This window comes from Castor canadensis, chromosome 14, assembly GCF_047511655.1.
Source record: "Castor canadensis chromosome 14, mCasCan1.hap1v2, whole genome shotgun sequence".
Classification (NCBI taxonomy): Eukaryota; Metazoa; Chordata; class Mammalia; order Rodentia; family Castoridae; genus Castor; species Castor canadensis.
The window spans coordinates 36,183,675-36,202,219 of record NC_133399.1 but is presented as its reverse complement, the minus strand read 5'-3'; the positions used below and the strand labels follow the sequence as shown (position 1 = coordinate 36,202,219).

The 18,545-nt window shown below is 49.0% G+C and overlaps 1 protein-coding gene across 1 annotated transcript; it reads left to right on the top strand.

Moving 5' to 3' along the window:
- The first annotated feature begins 2,442 nt into the window (after window positions 1-2,442).
- On the top strand, window positions 2,443-11,712 carry Cd320 (CD320 molecule). The gene is made up of 5 exons (XM_020182663.2): window positions 2,443-2,646; window positions 9,921-10,046; window positions 10,432-10,665; window positions 10,944-11,093; window positions 11,250-11,712. The coding sequence occupies exons 1-5, from the start codon at window positions 2,451-2,453 to the stop codon at window positions 11,390-11,392; spliced, it is 849 nt and encodes a 282-aa protein (XP_020038252.2). The 5' UTR covers window positions 2,443-2,450; the 3' UTR covers window positions 11,393-11,712.
- The last annotated feature ends 6,833 nt before the right edge of the window (window positions 11,713-18,545 follow it).

Here is an 18,545-nt window from a genome sequence, read left to right as displayed (position 1 = left end):
AGCTTTGAGAGGTCCTGGGCAAGATGTGACATTGAAGGTATCTGAATAAAGTTACCCTGACTTGAAATTTGATGTGGGAATGGGATGGGGGAGAGGTCTGACCTGAGCACTCCATGGTGGGGGGGAACGGTTCTGAATGGTGCACACCCACCATCTGGGCTCATTCACTGTTGTGAACTCTGTATCCTTGATTTTGGCATGTTCCTGGTGCAAATCTGTGGGGTCATCTTGCAGAACAATTTTTTTTTTTTGTTCTTTGGGCCATTTCTCCCCCCCATCCCTGCCCCCTTCCTCTCTCCCCCACCGCCCCTCGCTTCCAGGGTGGGGTGCCTTTATCTCTACTTTTGTTGAAGAGAAAGTATAAGCAATAATAAGAAAGACAAAAGCATTTTTGCTAGTTGAGATAAGGATAGCTATACAGAGAGATTCCTAGCATTGCTTCCATGTACAAATGTGTTACATCCCAAGTTGATTCATCTCTAACTGATCTTTACACTGGTTCCTGATCCTCCTCATATTGACCTCTGTCGCTTTAAGGTTTCTGTATTAGTTCCTCTGTAGTGGAGACATCAAATACTATCATGTTTTGGGTTTCTTATCTATCCCCATTCCTCCTGTGTGCGCTCTCCCCTTGTCTTGTGACCCAAGTCCAACCACATTGCTGTATTTGTCCTAGATCTAAAGTCCGCATATGAGGGAGAACATACAATTTTTTGTCTTCCAAGCCTGGCTAACCTCGCTCAGAATGTTCTCCAGTTCCACCCATTTATGATAACATTTCATTCTTCATGGCTGAGTAGAACTCCATTGTGTATAAATACCACATTTTCTTGATCCATTCGTCAGTAGTGGGGCATCTTGGCTGATTCCACAACTTGGCTATTGTGAATAACAGAGCAATTCTTGAATCGTTCATTTGGCTCTGAACCAATGGCCACTGAGCTGGCACTCCACTGCCCTGTGTGAATCTACAGCTCCTTCAGCTTCCATTCCTGGATCCCCAGACCTCCCTCAGCAAGCTCTCATCCTCAACAGCAGGGTACTCCCCTCCCTTTTTCTAGGTGGTCCTATTTACCACCCTTTTCATCTGTCTGTCTTCAATCTGAGCATTGTTGCCTAGGAATTTAGGAGACTTATGAAAAAAAAAATACACTCCAAAAAGCAATACCCCTAACCTTTGCAAATAGTGAAGCACAAGGCTGGGTGTAGTTGCTTGTAATCCCAGCCACTTTGGAGGCTTTGATCGTGACTTGAGGTCAGCTCTGGTCTTCTCCATACCCCCATCTCAAAAAACAAGCCTGGGTCAGGCACCGGAGACTCACACCTGTAAACCTAGCTACTCAGGAGGCAGAGATCAGGAGGATGACGGTTCAAAGCCAGCCTGGGCAAATAGTTCATGAGACCCTAACTCGAAAAATCTTCACAAAAAAGGACTGGAGGAGTGGCTCAAGGTGTAGGCCCTGAGTTGGAGCCCCAATACCACAAAACAAAACCCAAGCCTGGTGTGTTAGTACATGTCTGTAATCCCAGCTACCCGGAAGATGGACATAGGAAGATAGTGGTCTGAGATGGGTCTGCAAGACCGTATCTGAAAAATGAACTAAAGCAAAAACAGCTCTCCAGCCATTGGCTAATGTGGTAGACATTGCACAATGCCTTGTCAAACCTCAGTACCGGAAAAAAAAAAAAAAAAAAGCCCTTCATCAATCTGCAAATAAAACTCTTTCTGTGAAAATCTAGACTCCTGATCAGGCACCAGTGGTTCACACCTGTAATTCTAGCTATTTGGGAGACTGAGTTCAGGAGAATCACGGTTTGAGGCCAGCTAGGGCAAATAGTTCTCGAGATCCCATTTCCAAAATAACCAGAGCAAAATGGACTGGAGTGTGGCTCAAGCGGTAGAGTGCCTGCTTTGTAAGTGTCAAACCCTGAGTTCAAACTCTAGTCCCACCAGAGAGAGGGAGAGGAAGCAAGGGAGAAAGGGCGAGAGGAGAGAGAGAGGTGTATAGAGGGCAGAGCAATGAGGAACACGGCATCCACACCCTCCTAGAGCTGGTATTCTAGTAGGGAATCACGCAATTAACCAAAATAAGTAAACAAAATATAAAACCTGGCGGTGGCACCAAAGGGGGCAGAAGAAGGGACAGGGAGTGCATGAAGGGTGTGGCGGTCATATCAGATACACTCATTAGGCAGTAACCTCTGCGGCAAGTATACTTGTGGAACGCGAAGTGTGGACACTGAGTTCATTTACATCCCCAGAAGTTTCTGAACTTCACGTTGGCTCCGTTTCCTTTCAACAGACTTCGCCACTGGGAAAAGCAGGGGAAGGCTGCAAGGTTTGGGTTCTCTTGTATTCTGGCATTTACGGTACGCGTAGCCCTGGGCGCCCAGCGGGAGCGAGGGGTTCAGGCCCCGCCCCCTCACCCCTCTCCTGCAGGCGCACGCGCATGCGCAGAAACAAACGCGAGGCTTGGACGGCGTGCGACGGGCGCCGAGGTTTGGGTGGTGTGACTAGCGGCTGGATGGCGCGGGGCGGAGCACGGCGGGCAGCGGCCCTGGGCCTGGCGCTGCGGCTGCTGTTCACTCTCGGACTAGGCCTAGAGGCCGCCCCGACCCATAACAGGACCTCACTCCCAGCCCCAGGTGAGTGAGCCACAGAATCGCGCGCCCCAACCCCTCCAGCGGCTTCGCCCGGCTCCCGCGCGCCCGCAGCGCCGCGCCATTGGCTGCGCCGCTGGCCGGTCCGAGACACTCCCCCAGCACGTGGTTTTGGACTCGCGTGCCGGGAGCCCGCGAGCCTTGAATGGGGGACCCTCTGCCTGTCCTTAAAGGTCCTGCCCCCCGCCTCCTTTGCTTTGTCATGTGTCCATCGCCACCTCCGAGCCCCCCTTCAGCTCAGCGTGGTCGGGAAGGCTCGTAGCAGGCACCGGTTGTCCGACCTCTAACCACACTGAACGGGTCACGTGGCACATCCTGCAGGAGGTGTGCCCCCCCCAAAACCCCTCGCCCCCGAGCTTGAGGCCTTGGGGCTGTATCTTCAGTCACCAGCTCCATGCTTCCAGTTTCTCCACCTTAGAGAGAAATACACTCCAGGTTGGGAGTGTATTTCACCTGTGACCCCAACTTCTCAGGTAAAATTAACCGCAGTGGACACGGTTTCTCTGGCCCAAGTGGTTGTGACGGTCCAGAGATACCTGGGAAGGTTGGAGTGACCTTTCTAAGCGTATAGGAACCTCTGACTTTCAGCTGTTATTAGTTTTTCTATTTTTATTTCTGGTTCATTTTGGGGTTTTTGGTTTTGTTTTGTTTTGTTTCTGGCGGTTGGTACTGGGTTTGAATTCAGGGCCCTGGCTTGCTAGGCAGGTGCTCTACCTACCACTTAAACCACCTCCCAGCTCTTTTTGCATTGGTTATTTTTGAGATAGGGTCTTCTTTTATGCCCAGTAAGGGCCTGCCTGCACAGCGATCTCCTATTTATGTTTCCCTGCATCCAGTGGTTGATTGACATGGGGGTCTGGTGAACTTTTCGCCCTGTTTGACCTCAAACTGCAATCCTAAACTTTGCCTCCCAAGTAACTAGGATTATAGTCTTGAACTGCCATGCCCAGCCACGTGCCTGGTTCTCTTAGTGATGTTGCATTCATTTTAACCAAGCACGGAATTCTTTACACAACAAGCTGCTCCTTTTAGGGGATGCTAAGATAGGAACGCAAGCTAGGAACTCTCTGGTGTGACCTGTTGTCCGTGGTTGTCAGGCACTGCCCTGGTCAGAGGCATGAGGTCACATCCCTGACCTCCACTGAGTGTACACTTTGCCCCACTCAGGCCTTACTGTTTTTTGTTTGTTTTTTTTTTGAGACAGGTTTCACTATGTTGTCCAGGCTGGCTTCAAACTCTTGATTCTCCTGCTTCAGCATCGAAAGTGTTGAGATTATAGGTGCGCACCACCACACCGAGCTTCCTTATTGTTTTGTTTTGGGTTTTTTGTGGCAGTACTGGGGTTTGAACTCGGGGCCTCACACTTACTGGGCTTGCTAGGCAGGCGCTCTACCACTTAAGCCATTCTGCCAGCCCTTCCTCACTGGTTTAAGGCCCATTACATGTGGTAGGCAGAGTTTCATGGGTTTCTAATGTGTCCCTTTTACAGATGAAGAAACAGGCTGGGAGAAGTTGCTGGCCACTCATCTCCTTTCTAACCCACTGCCCCATGATGCGGAGTCTGCTCCCCTAGAGGGATACATACTCCAGAAGACCAGGGAGGGGAGATCAGATGCATCAGGGATCTGGGTTGCTATGGAAAGGAAACCTCACCTGGAAGCTGCCAGACTCCCTGCGGACAGGGAGGGAAGCTGGCTCCAGGTTGTCCCCAGCTCTTCCGCACCTCATGAAGCTCAGGGACTGCAGTTACAGTTAGGCCTGGGAAAGGGCTGTCTTGTGGGAAGGGAGATTGGTAGCTCAGGCCATGTAGAAGGTGGGAAGCAAAATGAGACCTGGCACCAGGCTGAGGAATTTGCTTCTGTCCTTGCTACACCCAGGAGGAAGGAAGCCCTTAAGGCCACCTTCTGTCTTTGTCCCCTCAGACTTCCTCCTGCTGGCCCAGGTTCCTGGCCCCCACCCTACCCCTGTTCCTCTCCCTGCAGATCAGCAAACAGCCCCCTCTTGCCTGTTCAGAGTTCAGGAAGGCTCATGCTTCATCTGGATTCAGCTTGGACCCTCATTTGATCTGTTCTACGTTTTGTCAGACACTGTCCTGGGATTGGCTGGAGGGTCACAGCCTTGACTTCCACTGACTGTTCAGTCAATGGGAGGGCAGATGTTACTGTTGTGGATTTGGGAGTCACAGGTTAGAGAACTTATTGAGACAGAGAGTAGGAGAATGCAAAGATTTATTAGGACACTATTGAAAGGAATAGAATGGTGGGCCAGCTCTGCAAAGGAGCATAGTGCACCAGGATAGGGTTGAAGAAAGGGGTTTTTGTTTGTTTGGTTTTTTTCCAGTACTGGAGTTTGAACTCAGGGCCTACACCTTGAGCCACTCCACCAGTCCTTTTTTGGTGATAGGTTTTTTGAGATAGGATCTCCCCAACTATTTGCTCGATCTGGCTTCAAACCACGATCCTCCTGACTTCTGCCTTGTGAGTACCTGGGATTACAGGTGTGAGCCACCTGGGAGAATAAGTTTTATACCTCCAGCTAGCCCACTTTTTTTTTTTTTTTTTTTCAGACTGGGGCTTGAACTCAGGCCCTACATCTTGAGCCACTCCACCAGCCCCAGCCCTTTTTTGTGATGAGTTTTTTCAAGATAGGGTCTCACGAACTATTTCCCTGGACCAGGTATTTCCCCTGACAGCCATCCTTAGGTGGCTTCTTCTCTAAGTTGAGAAGCTTGGTGGGTTGAATGATGAGCCACTGGCACTGGCAGGAATTTTTTGCTTGTTTGTTTGGGCCTCCAGAGGCCAAAGGTGGTGGAATCAATTTAAGGGGCTTTCCCAATCTAGGGAGGCTTATTCTAATTCCTGATAGCCTGAGAAGCGGTAAGACAAATGGAAGACTCCTGAATCTGTCTAGATTTTAACCAGCAGTGCAAAGAGGAAAGAAAATCTGAAGAGAATAAAAGGGCAGAGGGTAGAACATCAAAGTCAGTTTGGGAGATTTTCAGAGGAATGAAGACAAAGAGGGAGATTTAATTTCTCAGGATACAGAGTCAGGACAGGATTCATTGGACTTATGTTCACCCCAGAATTTCCAACCCTGAGAGGGACATGAAGTTCTGAACATAAGGAACCTCGGACTGTTTAAAAGAGTTATAGCAGAAGAGATCAAGTTGGAAAATGGTGCTGTGATTAAAAGTGCTGTTTTGAAGCTGTAGATCCTAGCTGCTCAGGAGGCAGAGATCAGGAGGATTGGGGATTGAAGCCACCCCTGGGCAAATAGTTCACTAGACCCTATCTTGAAAAAACCCGTCACAAAAAAGAAAAAAAAAAAGTGTTGGTGGAGTGGCTCAAGCAGTTAGAGGCCGGACTAGTAAGTGAGGCCCTAAGTTCAAACTCCAGTGTCTCCAAAAGAGTGCCATTTTAAGGCCAGACTTCTCAATCTAGCAGTTTGTGAGCTGGCCATGCCACATTATGGGGAAGGATTAAGCATTTCTTTCTAAGTGTTTGAGGATCAAATTTAGCACAGTGGCAGAGAATATAGCCCAGGCATGAGTCTGAGGGGATCAGCAGCTGGATGCATGTCATGGGAAGGGGGATCTAAGTCTCCTGGAGGCATCCCACTGGGAGAGAGGGGCCTACTGACCTTATGGGGACAAAATAGGATGCTTGCTCTGTTGGGGCATACTGCTAAGTCAGAGGGACCCCTAATTTTGGGTGTGACTCTCCAGGATGAGAGGACCCCTCCACCCCAGAGTGCTGTTCTCAGGGTTGACAGGATTCTCAAACATCAAGTCAGGGTGTGCTGTCCTGACAGAGAAGGAGAGGGACAAAGGGAAAGGGGGGGACTCACCGCTGGTAGCAAAACTCCTTCCACAAGACAGGGCAGAAATAATCCTTCTGCAGGGCAGAAATTACGTCATCCGAGGAGTCAATAAGATTTGAAGTAAGTGTGAGGAGAGAGGTAGGGTTCCCTACAGCATACATGGGTTGGCATGGAGAGCTTTCATTGCTAGTTGCACCATGTTTTGAAAGTGGAGACTTAAAAATGGAGAGGACAGACAGGCTCTTAAGCTCTTCACCCTCGTGGGCTGTAGGTGGAAAGGCCCCTTTTTCCCAATATTTTTAGTTTCACCAGAGGATTGTCCTGGCCAGGGTCCTGAAAATTTCAGGGGAAGACACTTGTTCCTCTGAAAAGTCTAGTCTCAGGTTCTTCACCTCTATGGGCAGTGGGTTCCAGACACCCAAGAAGAGACCTTTGGATCTCACCAGGGAGTTGGCTGGCCAAAGACCCATACTGTCCCCAAGCCCCAGCGCAATATTACCAAAGGTCCTGATGTGAGAAAGAAGGAGTTCTTTGAATTCCTATTTGGTGTACAGGGACTCCCCATATTAATTACTGTACAAGACACCAGTTTATGTCATGGATTTGGGAGCCTTTCATTGGTAAAATAATTTACCAAGACAGAGAACAGGAGAAAGCAAAGATTTATTAGGACACCATTGACAGGATAGAATGGTGGGTAGCTGTGCAGAGGCTCATAGCTCAGTGAGGTAGGGTTGAGGATAGGTTTTATACCTTAGGCCACTTTTTTTTTATTGTTATAAAAATATTACATGTACTATCACATGTATACATATTACATATTACATACTATACATGTATTATACATTAATGCATATTTTCATATGTGTGTCAATGTACTAGGGGTACATTGTGACATTTACAGAAGTTCTTTCAATATATCATAGTTGAATTCACCCCCTCCATCATTCCCCTTTATCTCCCCCTCCCCTCATTCCTGGAGTAGCTTCAGCAGGTCTCATTTTTCCATTTTCATACATGAGTACATAGTATTTCTGCCACATTCTCCCTTCTGCACCCTTCCTTATATCCTCCTCCCTCCCAGTGGTATCAACCCCCAAACAGGACCTGTTTTACCTTCCGGTCCTCTGTTTCTGATAAAAGACGTTTTTGTTTGTTTAAAATAGCTATACAGGGAGTTTCATTGTGACATTTATATAGTTATTAGTGTGACATTGTATATAGTTATTAGAACCCAAATTGGTTCATCTCCTCTTTCTCCTTTCTATCTTAGTCCCCTTCTTACCGTGATTTTAACAGTTTTAAAACTTCTATATTCAGCTGGGCGCCAGTAGCTCACATCTGTACTCATAGCTACTCAGGAGGCAGAGATCAGGAAAATCGCAGTTCGAAGCCAGCCTGGGCATATTTGCTGAATATGAGACCCTATCTTGAAAAAACCCATCACAAAAATAGGGCTGGTGGAGGGGCTTAAGGTGAAGGCCCTGAGTTCAAGCCTCAGTACTGTAAGAAAAAAAAATTCTGTATTCATTCTTGTACAGAAAGTACATCAAGCCGGGTGCCAGTGGCTCACGCCTGTAATCTTAGCTGCTTAGGAGGATCTCCGTTTGAAGCCAGCCCAGGCAAATAGCTCATGAGACCCTGTGTCAAAAAAACCCTTTATAAAAAAAGGGTTGGGGGAGTGGCTCAAGGTATAGGCCCTGAGTTCAAGCCCCAGTACTGCAAAAGAAAAAAAAAAAGTACATAAATCACATTCATCTTAACTTCTTTCCTTTATTCTCCCTCTCCCATTAGTGACCTCTCCTTACCGTGACCTGTTTTTCATAATATTGCTTGTATTTGTATTGTATCTGTATTCCACGTATGAGAGAAAACATGTGGCTTTTATCTTTCTGAGCCTGACTTACTTCACTTAACATGATGTCCTTCACTTGCATCCATTTATCTTCAAACGACATGATTTCTTTTTCAGGTTAGGCCACTTTTGATTGTCTGTTTCCCTTTTCGTGGCCCTTACTGATTGGTGTGTCTTCCTTGGATAATGGTTTGAATTTTCTGCACATGGGAATATCTCTGCAAGCTTGACTTTTACTTCTGTGTTCCATCTGAGCCCCTCAGCAGACCCAATCCAGCCACACACCCCATCTGTTCCTTTGTATTTCTTTGTCTGCCATGTTTCCTTAAAATGGAGGCCTCTTCCAGAGTTACCACTGTTGTTGTATGTAGGAGGCAGAGCCTCCTAGGTCTCTGAGACACTTACCAGAAATTCAGTGGAAATCTGAAGGCAGCGGAAGAAATCCCAGGTGCAGAGTGGGAGAGGGGTGGGCCTTCTGGGCCAGGGAAGGTACAAGCAAAGGCCATATGGTAAAAGTCAGTTAAGTCCTTTAGATGAGCCACAAGAAGGCCAGGATTGAGGAGCTTAATAAAGAGGAAGAATGTGGGAGGACCTGGGAGCTAGGGAAGGGGGTACAGAATGATGTGACTTACAGAGTCTCTGGTGTCCTGTCCTAAATCAGATCCTGGGGTTTCCGTGAGGAGGTGACACATTGAGGTCATGGAGAGTAGTCAGATCTAGGAAGAGTTTAGGAGCTGAGGCAACAGGGCTTGGTGACTGAGCAGGTTCTCTACCCAGGCCTCAGTTTCCCCTTGCTAAGCAGGTAGGGTGGAACAAGTCCCATTGACATTAACCATGAGCCTGTCCCAGGTAGCCTGGTGGATGGCCCCTCCCCACATCTTTTCTTTTTTTTTTTTGGTACTGGGGTTTGAACTCAGGACTTCAAGACTGCATGGCAGGGCACTTTACCACTTGAGCCATGTCCCCAGCTTTTTTGCTTTGTATTTTTCTGGATAGGGTCTTAGGCTTTTGCCCAGGCTGGCCTGGACCTTAATCATCCTATCTATGCCTCCATTGAAGCTGCAATTCCAGGCTCACACCACCATGCCCAACTTATTGTTTGAGAAGTCTCACTAACTTTTTGCCCAAGCTGACTTCAAATCAGATTCTTCCGATCTCCACCTCCTAAAGTAGCTGGGATTACAGGTATGTACCTCCAGGCCTGGCTCTGCACCAGTCTGTTTAACCACAGAACTTGAAGGTCTCCAGAGTAGCCATCTGGCTATTTGGAACCTGGTAAAGTCTGTAGGGTTAGTGACACCTGAGTTCTAACCCCAACTTTGCCACTCGCTTTGTGGCTCACTCCTCTGGTGTCTTCTGCAGACCAAGGATTGTAGCAGAACCTGCTCAGTAGGGGTCCTTCTGAAGCCATGAACTTCTGGCCTCTAAACTCCACATACAGGGCTCAGCAAAGGACAGCCACCAATGTAGTTCCAGCATCCCTGGACCTGGCTTGTACCCTGGTGGTTGCAGTCTATGCCCACAGTCCTCTTAGAGAAGGATCCAGATTCGGGACTCCCACACTTCACTTGTGCACATTTCATAGGCCCCAGCACTGGCTCCTGCCAGCCCACCAAATTCCAGTGCCGTACCAGTGGCTTGTGTGTGCCCCTCACCTGGCGCTGTGATGGTGACCTGGACTGCAGGGATGGCAGTGATGAGGATGAGTGCAGTAAGTAGCCATGCCCTGGTATGGGTCCTTCTGGGGTGGGGCCTGAGAATAGAAGTCTATGGTCCTGGGGCCTGGTACAAGGTGGGTGGGGCTTGTGGAAAGGGCAGAACCAGAGGGTTGGGTGGGGCTTGCAAAGCAAGGTAAGGCAGAGTCTGTGAGACTTAAGAAGAGCTGGGGTGTAAGGTGGGCTTACAGGGAAGTGAGGTTGGAGGAGGAACCTGTAAGAAGGATGGCTCTTTGAAGGTGGAGCTAATAGGAGCAAGGGGTAGAACAGTTATGCAGGATAGCTGTTAATAGGGTCAGCTGTCTTTAGAAGGCAGGATTTACAGGGTAGAGGAAGTATTTTGGGTGGGTGTTTGGGACCTGACTGACCCTGTTGCCCCAGGAATTGAGCCATGTACCCAGAACAGCCAGTGCCCACCACGCCCTGCCCTCCCTTGCTTGTGTGATAACATCAGCAGTTGTCCTGGTGGCATGGACAAGAACCTTCACAACTGCAGCCGCCGGCCCTGCCCAGCAGGCCAGCTGCCTTGCATGCTGAGCAATGTCTGCATCCCACACACATGGCGCTGTGATGGCCACCCGGACTGTGCCGACTCCAGTGATGAGCTTGGCTGTGGTGTGTATCTGTTTGGGTGCAGGGACTGGTGGTTACTGAAGGACATCTGATTCCTGCCAGTGGGATGTGTGGCTAGACAGGGCATGGACACTTTTATCCTCTCCTGCATGCATCCCCGTAGGGGTGGTGAGATAATTAGGACTGGTGAATCCCACCACCTCCACCCTGTCCTGGATTAAGATGAGCCCCCAGGGCTTCACTGGTTACCGGAACCCCTGTGCATCCCCCCACACCCTAGATACCCCCCTTTAACTACTGAATGCCTGGCCTTATTGCAGAAACCAATGAGACCTTCCAGGGAGAGAATGCCACGACCATGGGGACCTCTGTGGCCCTGGAGAGTGTCACCTCTCTCAGGAATGCCACAGCTTCTTTTGTCGGGGACCAGTCTGGAAACCCAAGTGCCTATGGGGTTATTGCAGCTGCTGGTAAGACAAGACAGCCTTTCCATGCCACGAGCTTGGAGTGACTGCTTTAGGGCCAGGGAGGGGACAGGAAACAGATCACCCATCCATAACATATTGGGTGTGGCAGCTCTGCCTCCCTCCCCCTCACTCCTCTGTCTGTCTATCTGTCCCCCACAGGGGTGGTGAGTGCCATTCTGGTTGCTGCTACCTTCCTTATATTGTTTCGGCTCCGAACCCAAGGGTACTTGCCCCCTCTGGGGCTGTTGGTGGCTGTGAAGGAGTCCCTGCTGCTGTCAGAAAGGAAGACCTCGCAGCTCTGAGGACGAGCTCTCACTGCGGCCCTGAGCGGATCCAGCCTCAGGGAGAGCTGTGGTGGGGACATGCAGGCCGCTGCTGGCATCCCAGCCCTCAGAGACCTGGACTCTTCTGGCCACCTCGAATCCAGGCTCCTGAAGATGTGGCCAGAGGCTGGGGATCTTCAGACACTCCCCTTTGACTTGGGGAGCGTGGATGAAGAACTGTGCCACAGCCAGAACTGAGGGACTTAGCCCCAGGCCACTCCCAAAGGGTGAGACAGCCCTGTGTTCAGACACTCCTGCCATCCCATAGACGGTGCCAATTAAAGTTCTTTCACATGTTCTGCCTGACTGTGGGCCTCTGTCTCCTGGGCCTGTGCAGCCTGGGCTCTCTGCTGTACACCTCCTCCAGATGGATGCCCAGGCACAGGCACGTGGACTCAAGGATCCTGTCCTGGGCACTCTGAGCCACACCACTCCTTGCTTCCTGGGAGCAGGGAAAGCAAGTGGGGTGGTGAGGTGGTCTGCATTAATGGAGGACTTCATGGAGGATGAGCTAAACTCAGGCAGTGCCTCCCCCGTTTGTGAGTTGGGCACCCCCATCCATCGTGGCTTCCTCCTCTGTGAGATGGACGCTGGACAAACTGTTGGTTTTGGCTCTACCCTATTTTAGTGCATTTTTTTTTTTTTTTTTTTGTGGCACTGGGGTTTGAACTCAGAGCCTTGTCCTTGCTAAGCAGGCACTCTGTCCCTTGAACCATACTGTCAACCCCACTGTATTTTAAAATGTAGATTTTATTGGTGAAGCCAAAAGATCAAGAAAGACCACCATTGAAAAGACACTTTTTGCCAGGTGAGGTGGTTCATGTTTGTAATCCCAGCTACTGAAGAGGTGGAGCTGGGAGGTATCCGTAATCACAGCTACTTGGGAGATATACGTAGGAGGATCACAAAACGTGAGACCCTCTCTGAAAGACAATTAAAGCAAAAAGGGTTGAGGGTATGGCTCAAGTGGTAGCATGTGCCTGCCTGGCAAGTGCAAGGCGTGAGTTTAAACCCCAATACCACCACCAAAAAAAAAAAAAAGATATTATTACTCACAGATTCCCTACTGAGGTGTTCACGCCACATCATACCACATGGGGCTACACGAGAAAGGGGCTTGGGGGTGGTGGTGAGAGGTGGGGTTTGGTCAGTAGGCAGAGGGAACTAGGGTCATGGCTTATCTAGCAAACAGAGGCCCTGAGTTCAATTCCCACTACTGCCAAAAAAAAAGTCAGAAACCAAGGGCAAAGCCTTTATGGTGGTTTCTGCAGGAAGGGGTGGGTGAGGCAGGCTCAGGATTGGCTAGTTTGGATCATTTTAGTGGACTCCAGGCAGAGGGGCTGTTGTGCATTGTCTGGTACCTGGTCCTAGGATAGGCCAAGTGGAGTGTGTCCTAGAGTGTAAGAGTCCAATAGAAGAGGGGGTTGGGTGGTTGGTTTGCAAGTGAAAGGGCATGTGCCTTCGGGTAGGGCAGGCAGGTTGTTTACTGTTTCAGATTGAGCTAGCCCTGGGAGAGGCCATCCCATCCCTATGGTCAGTGAGGTCTCAGATGCCTGAGCGTGAACAATACAGAAAATAAAACAATAGGTTGGGTGTAGTGACACCCTATCTCAAAAACAAGATAGCTGGGTGTGGTAGCTCATATCTGTAATCCCAGTTAGGTGGGAGGCAGAGGTAGGAAAATCATGGTTCGAGGCTAGGACAATCCAGGAAAAGTTAGCAAGAGACCCTCTCTGAAAAACTAAAAGTAAAAGGTCTGGGAGTGTGACTTAAGTGGTAGAAAGTGGCAGGCCTTGAGTTCAAACCCCAGAACTACAAAAAAAAAAAAAAAAACACTTGATTTCTGGGAGACAGGGCAAAGCTCTCCTCTGACCCTGTTTCTAAATTGCTGAATGGGGTGTTGGGGACCCTGGAGAGTCCCCTTGCAGAGGAGAGGGGCTCCCTGGCATTCTTGGAGGTGGACATGAGACTGCTGCTTGCTGGCCTTGGTCAGCTCAGCCGTGGGGGACACCTGGGATCCCATATGGGATATTGGAGCCCTGATATCTGGTGCGCGTCAAGGTGGCCACTGATGGTGAGATGCCAAGTGGAGAGAGGGGTGCGTACTTCAGGAGGGCTTCCTGGAGGCAGCAAAGACTTGGAGGCAAGTTAAGGGAGAAAGGTGTGGCGCATATGCATGCCGGGCCATGAAGCCACATGCCACCTAAGCAGACATCTGGGATCTGGAGTTTCCAGGGCATTGTTTGGGTTCTTGGTTCTCACTGGAGCAAACCACCCCAAGACTGGTGGCTACAGACACCCGCCATGGCTCTGTCTCAGGGTGGCTCCACAGCTCACTGGTAGTTATTTTGTTTCCAGATGATGGCGACTGCTGCCATTAATGGGGCTGACTGTAAGTCACCATGTCTCTTCTTGACATGGTGACACATGGCCTCCCAAGCAGACTGGCTGCACTCCTTCCTCTAGAAATTGGAGCTCAGAACCTCTGTGTGTATCACATAAAGGTGTGACCCTCCTGCCAAACAAGCTGCCACAAATGGGTCAGAGGGCACAGCGAATGAACTGGGAACGGGGCAGTTTGCCAACCCTGACATCTGGCTTCGCCTTGTCATCTCTGGATGTGGGTTGCACTAGTGTCTTCACTGTGAGCACCCTGGGATTTCAGCCCTGCTCCCTCCAGCAGGACATGCTTTGTGCCCGTCCCTAAGAACCAGTCCAGTGAGTGAAGGACAGGTTTAAAAGGGAATGGGGGTGGAAGTGTTGGCAGCGGGGTGCAGTCCATGATGAGAAGCCTCCCATATTCTCTTCTCTGTGTCCCTCAGGGAAGAATCCATGGCAGGACACGTGGGTGTAAAATGGAGTTTGTTAAAAGTTAGAGAGGGGAAATACAAAAGGGGCACGGTGGGGCCCAGGTGGAATCTGGAGGCAGAGAGTGTGCTTTTCTTCTCCAGGTGCTTTTAAGACTTAGGCTTATCTATGGGCAGGGAAGAACCAAGTGATTCCCATCCAATAATCAATGAGGGGGGAGCATGGGCGGTTCCTGGCCAGGTAAGGGTGGTCCCTGAACCAGGGCATGGTCAATCTGGAATGCAATATTTTTATATGAGTTCCGAACTTTCCCTAATTTTAGCGTGTCATAAGAGGACAGTGGGGCCCAGATCTTTTTGAGCCGAGAACCTGGACCTGCAGGGGTTCTGCTCCCTGCCTGAGACCCAGCCTGTGGGCAAGGCTGGGGATGAGCTCCACTCAGCTCCACAGGCCTCCCTCTTCCACATTGAGGAGGCACAACAGTGCTTATATCCACTTTGTGTCCTCCAGCCCCTTGTCTGTGGTGCTCAGCCCTACAGCCCCTGGGCAGCTCATCGTGCCTTTTCATCCCCTGTCTGTGGTCTGGACCTTCAAGGTGGTTTGGGGATCCCACAAGGAGTGGGACCTGGTCTACATGGTCACAGGTCCCAGCACTTGGTGGGCGAGCACTTGGTAAATCCTAGGTAGCTCAAGGTGGCCTAGAAGAAGTGCTGGGGTTTGGTGTGGAAAGATGGGGAGTATGTGGAGGGTTATGTGTGTGTCCTTGACAGCAGTCCTCACCCCCACCGCTTTTTGTTGTTGAGGAAAATTTCACATAAAATTAACCATTAACCATCTTAAAGTGTACAATTCAGTGACATTTAGTTCATTCGTGGTGTTGTGCAACCACCACGGTATCTGGTTCTAAGAGATTCTCGTCTCCCCAAAAGGAAACCTTGTCCCCATTAGCAGTAGTTCCTCAGCCCCTCTCCCCCAGCTCCCAGTAAACCAGTCACTTTCTGTCCCTATGGATTTGTCTGTTGTGGAGATTTCATATAATTGGCATTGTAGCTATGTGATCTTTTGTGGCTGCCTCCTTTTCCTGAGCTCAAGGGTTTCCAGGTTCATTTGAGCTGTAGCTGTGTGGGCTTTTTTCATTTTGTGGCTGAGCTGTACCCCGTTGTGTGACTTAACCACATCTCATTAACCAAATCTTACTGTTCATTCTTCAGTCGCTAGGCCTGTGTATTGTTCCCACTGGCTGTGCTCAATTTATAGGGATAAAAATTAAGGTGTATGAACTCAAGGTCACAGTGTCTGAGCTGGATTTTTTTTTTTTTTGAGGTAGGGAACTTCTATTCACTATATAGCCCAGGCTGACCTCTCTTTCTCTCTCTCTCTCTCTCTCTCTCTCTCTCTCTCTCTCTCTCTCTCTCTCGGTACTGGGACTTGAACTCAGGGCCTCACACTTGCTAGGAAGGCAGTCCTACCACTTGATTCACTCCACCAACCCCGACCTCAACTCTCAATCTTCCTGCTTCTGTCAAAGTGCTGGATTACAGGCATGCACCACCACACCACTAAACTGGGGTTTGAACCTAATAATCCACTCAGTGTACTCTGGACCACTGTGCCCAGCTGTTCCTTGCCCTTGTAAGACTGGATGGAAACCCACAGTCCCAAGGTACACATGGCTGCTTGGTCTCAGAGCCCCAGCATTCCCTGCATGGGCAGGGATCAAGTGTAGAGTGGTCCCTCACCCATGGTGGTGGTGTGAGGTCTTGGTTAGGCCATGTACAGGTTAGGCAGAGCTTGGCTGTCACCACAGGTGTCTGGAGCCTCTGCTTGCCCACCCTGGTTCAGGAAGCAAGCTTGTGGGGTGGGCACTGCTCAGTCTGGAACCTGTGGCCCAGCTCCTTATGCCAACTCCATCCCCATTGTCACCTTCATTGTCCCTTAGGTCACTTTAGTTGCTCACCCCCCCATCAATATTGCTGCCCCCTTTATCCTATTACTTTTGTCATTGTTGTCACCTCCAAGGCCACACCCTGCCTCAGTCACTCTCTCTGGTCTGTGTCACACATTTGGAAGAGGTAAATCCATAGGGATAGGAAATAGAGACATGAGTTTCTATGTTGAAACAAGTTCCAGTCCCCTCAGAATGTGATTCTATTTGGAAATCTCAGCAACCTTTTTGCAAGTTATTTGTTTTGTTTTCTGTGTTTTGCACCGGTTATTAAAGTGGCACTGGGGTTTTATCTCAGGGCCTCACACTTGCCAGGCAGGTACTCCACCACTTGAGCTATGCCCCTGCCCTTTTTGCTTTACTTATTTTTGGGGTAGAGTCCCAATGTTATGCCCAGGCTGGCCTGGACCCTGATCTTCCTTTTTCTGCTTCCCATGTAGCTGAAATGACAGATGTGCACAACTGCACCCAGCTTTTATTGGTTGAGTTGGGGTCTTCTGAACTTCTTCTTGCCCAGATTGTCCTCAAACTGAGATCCTCCTGATCTCCACATCCTTTTTTTTTTTTTGGTGGTGGTATGGGATTTGAACTCAGGGCCTCCCACTTGCCAGGCACTCTGCCTACCCTGTCTTCCTCTTCTGACGTCTGTTTTCCCAGCAACGCTGCCTGTCAGCTACAAGGACTGGCAAGGAGTAATGAAGTCATTTATAAGAATAATAACATGGTAGTAGAAAAGCAAAAGGATACAAACGTGCCTTTTTTCCAGCCTCTTAAAGGGCTCAGCGGACTGCAGCAAGTCGCCCCTAGGTGGCGCTGTCTCCCCGCCCGATGCCCTCCAGCCTTGGGTTGCCCTTGGACGCAGATTGTGCCTATTTGGTGGTTCTGCCTTTGCTGTAGCTTTAGCTCTTCCTCTCTCTGTTTCCGATCATGGGACGTTCAACTTTGTGTTTCATGAATGTTACACAGGCAGGCACCACATAAGGACATTGCCTTCAGTGGCCTGACCGCTTGTATGATGGGGGTTCCTCTCTTAAGTGTACACTGGCGGGCTGGATGTAGCGCGGTGGTATAGCACTTGCCTAACTCTGGGTTCCATCGCCAGCACTGCCAAAAAAAAAAAAAAAGTGTAATGTAGCTGAAAGCTTCCAATTGCCTAGTGATAGCATAGCCCCCGTGTGCTGACCTCACATGCTAGGTAAATGCTCTACCTCTGAGCTGCACCCCAGCCCTTTTTTCTTTTGGTGGTACTGGGCTTTGAATTCAGGGCTAGGCAGGTGCTCTACCGCTTGACTCATGCCCCGGCCCTTTTTTGTATTGAGTATTCTTGCTTTTTTTTGCCCAGGCTGGCCTGGAACCTTGATCCTCCTGATCTCAGCTTTCCAAGTAGCTAGGGTTCCTAGTGTGAACCATCAGTGCCTGGCTAGATATTTTTATCTTTAAAAAATAAAACGTTTAAAAAATATTTTATTCAAAATATTTATTTTAAATTCAAGAATATAAAATATATTTTATATTCATGAATTTCCCTTATAGGACTTCTTAAGCTGCATCCCACGAGTATTATTATTAATTGGCACTACTGGAGTCTGAACTCAGGGCCTCCAGGTAGGTGCTCCACCTGAGCCATGTCTCTAGCGGTGCATCCCACAAGTGCTGACATGCAGTACTTTTGTAACTCACTTATGTGTGCATGCATCATTTGCTTTCTTTTTTCTTTTTTTGCAGTACTGGAGCTTGAACTCTGGGCCTACACCTTGAGCCACTCCACCAGCCCTTTTTTGTGATGGGTTTTTTTCAAGGTAGGAGCTCATGAACTATTTGCTGGGGCTGGCTTTGAACCTCGATCCTCCTGATCTCTACCTCCTGAGTAGCTGGGATTACAGGCGTGCACCACTGACCCAGCTAGTACATGCATTTTTCTAATGTCCATTACGATTTCTCTTTGACCCAGAGGATTTGTGTGTGTGTGTGTGTGTGTGTGTGTGTGTGAGATAGGATATGGGGAACAAGGGTGACTGGATGGAGGACACCAGGTCTATGGAATTTGAACAATCATAATGCTGTTTCATGAGACACTGTTAATTATGGGTTTACGCAGACCCCATTTTCATGCATTTTTATTAAACTGAAATTCACATAACATAAAATCAACCATGTTAAAGTGAACATTTCAGTGGCATTTAGTGTGCTTATGGATGTTGTACAACTAAACTTTAGTTCCAAACATTCCAGAGAAAAGAAAAGCTCTGTACGCATTAAACACCTACACCCATTCCCTCACTCCCCAGAACTTGGCATCTACAAATTTGCATTTTGTTTTTATAAGTTTATTTCCTCTGGGTATTTCATATAGACTCATAAAAATGTGTGACCTGTGAC

Bases quoted from the DNA above. Each gene is read 5' to 3' on its own strand.
- Cd320 (XM_020182663.2), top strand. From the start codon at position 2,451: ATGCGCAGAAACAAACGCGAGGCTTGGACGGCGTGCGACGGGCGCCGA. The intron at 2,647-9,920 runs GTGAGTGAGCCA...CACATTTCATAG, and splicing joins GACCTCACTCCCAGCCCCAG to GCCCCAGCACTGGCTCCTGC. The intron at 10,666-10,943 runs GTGTGTATCTGT...GCCTTATTGCAG, and splicing joins CAGTGATGAGCTTGGCTGTG to AAACCAATGAGACCTTCCAG.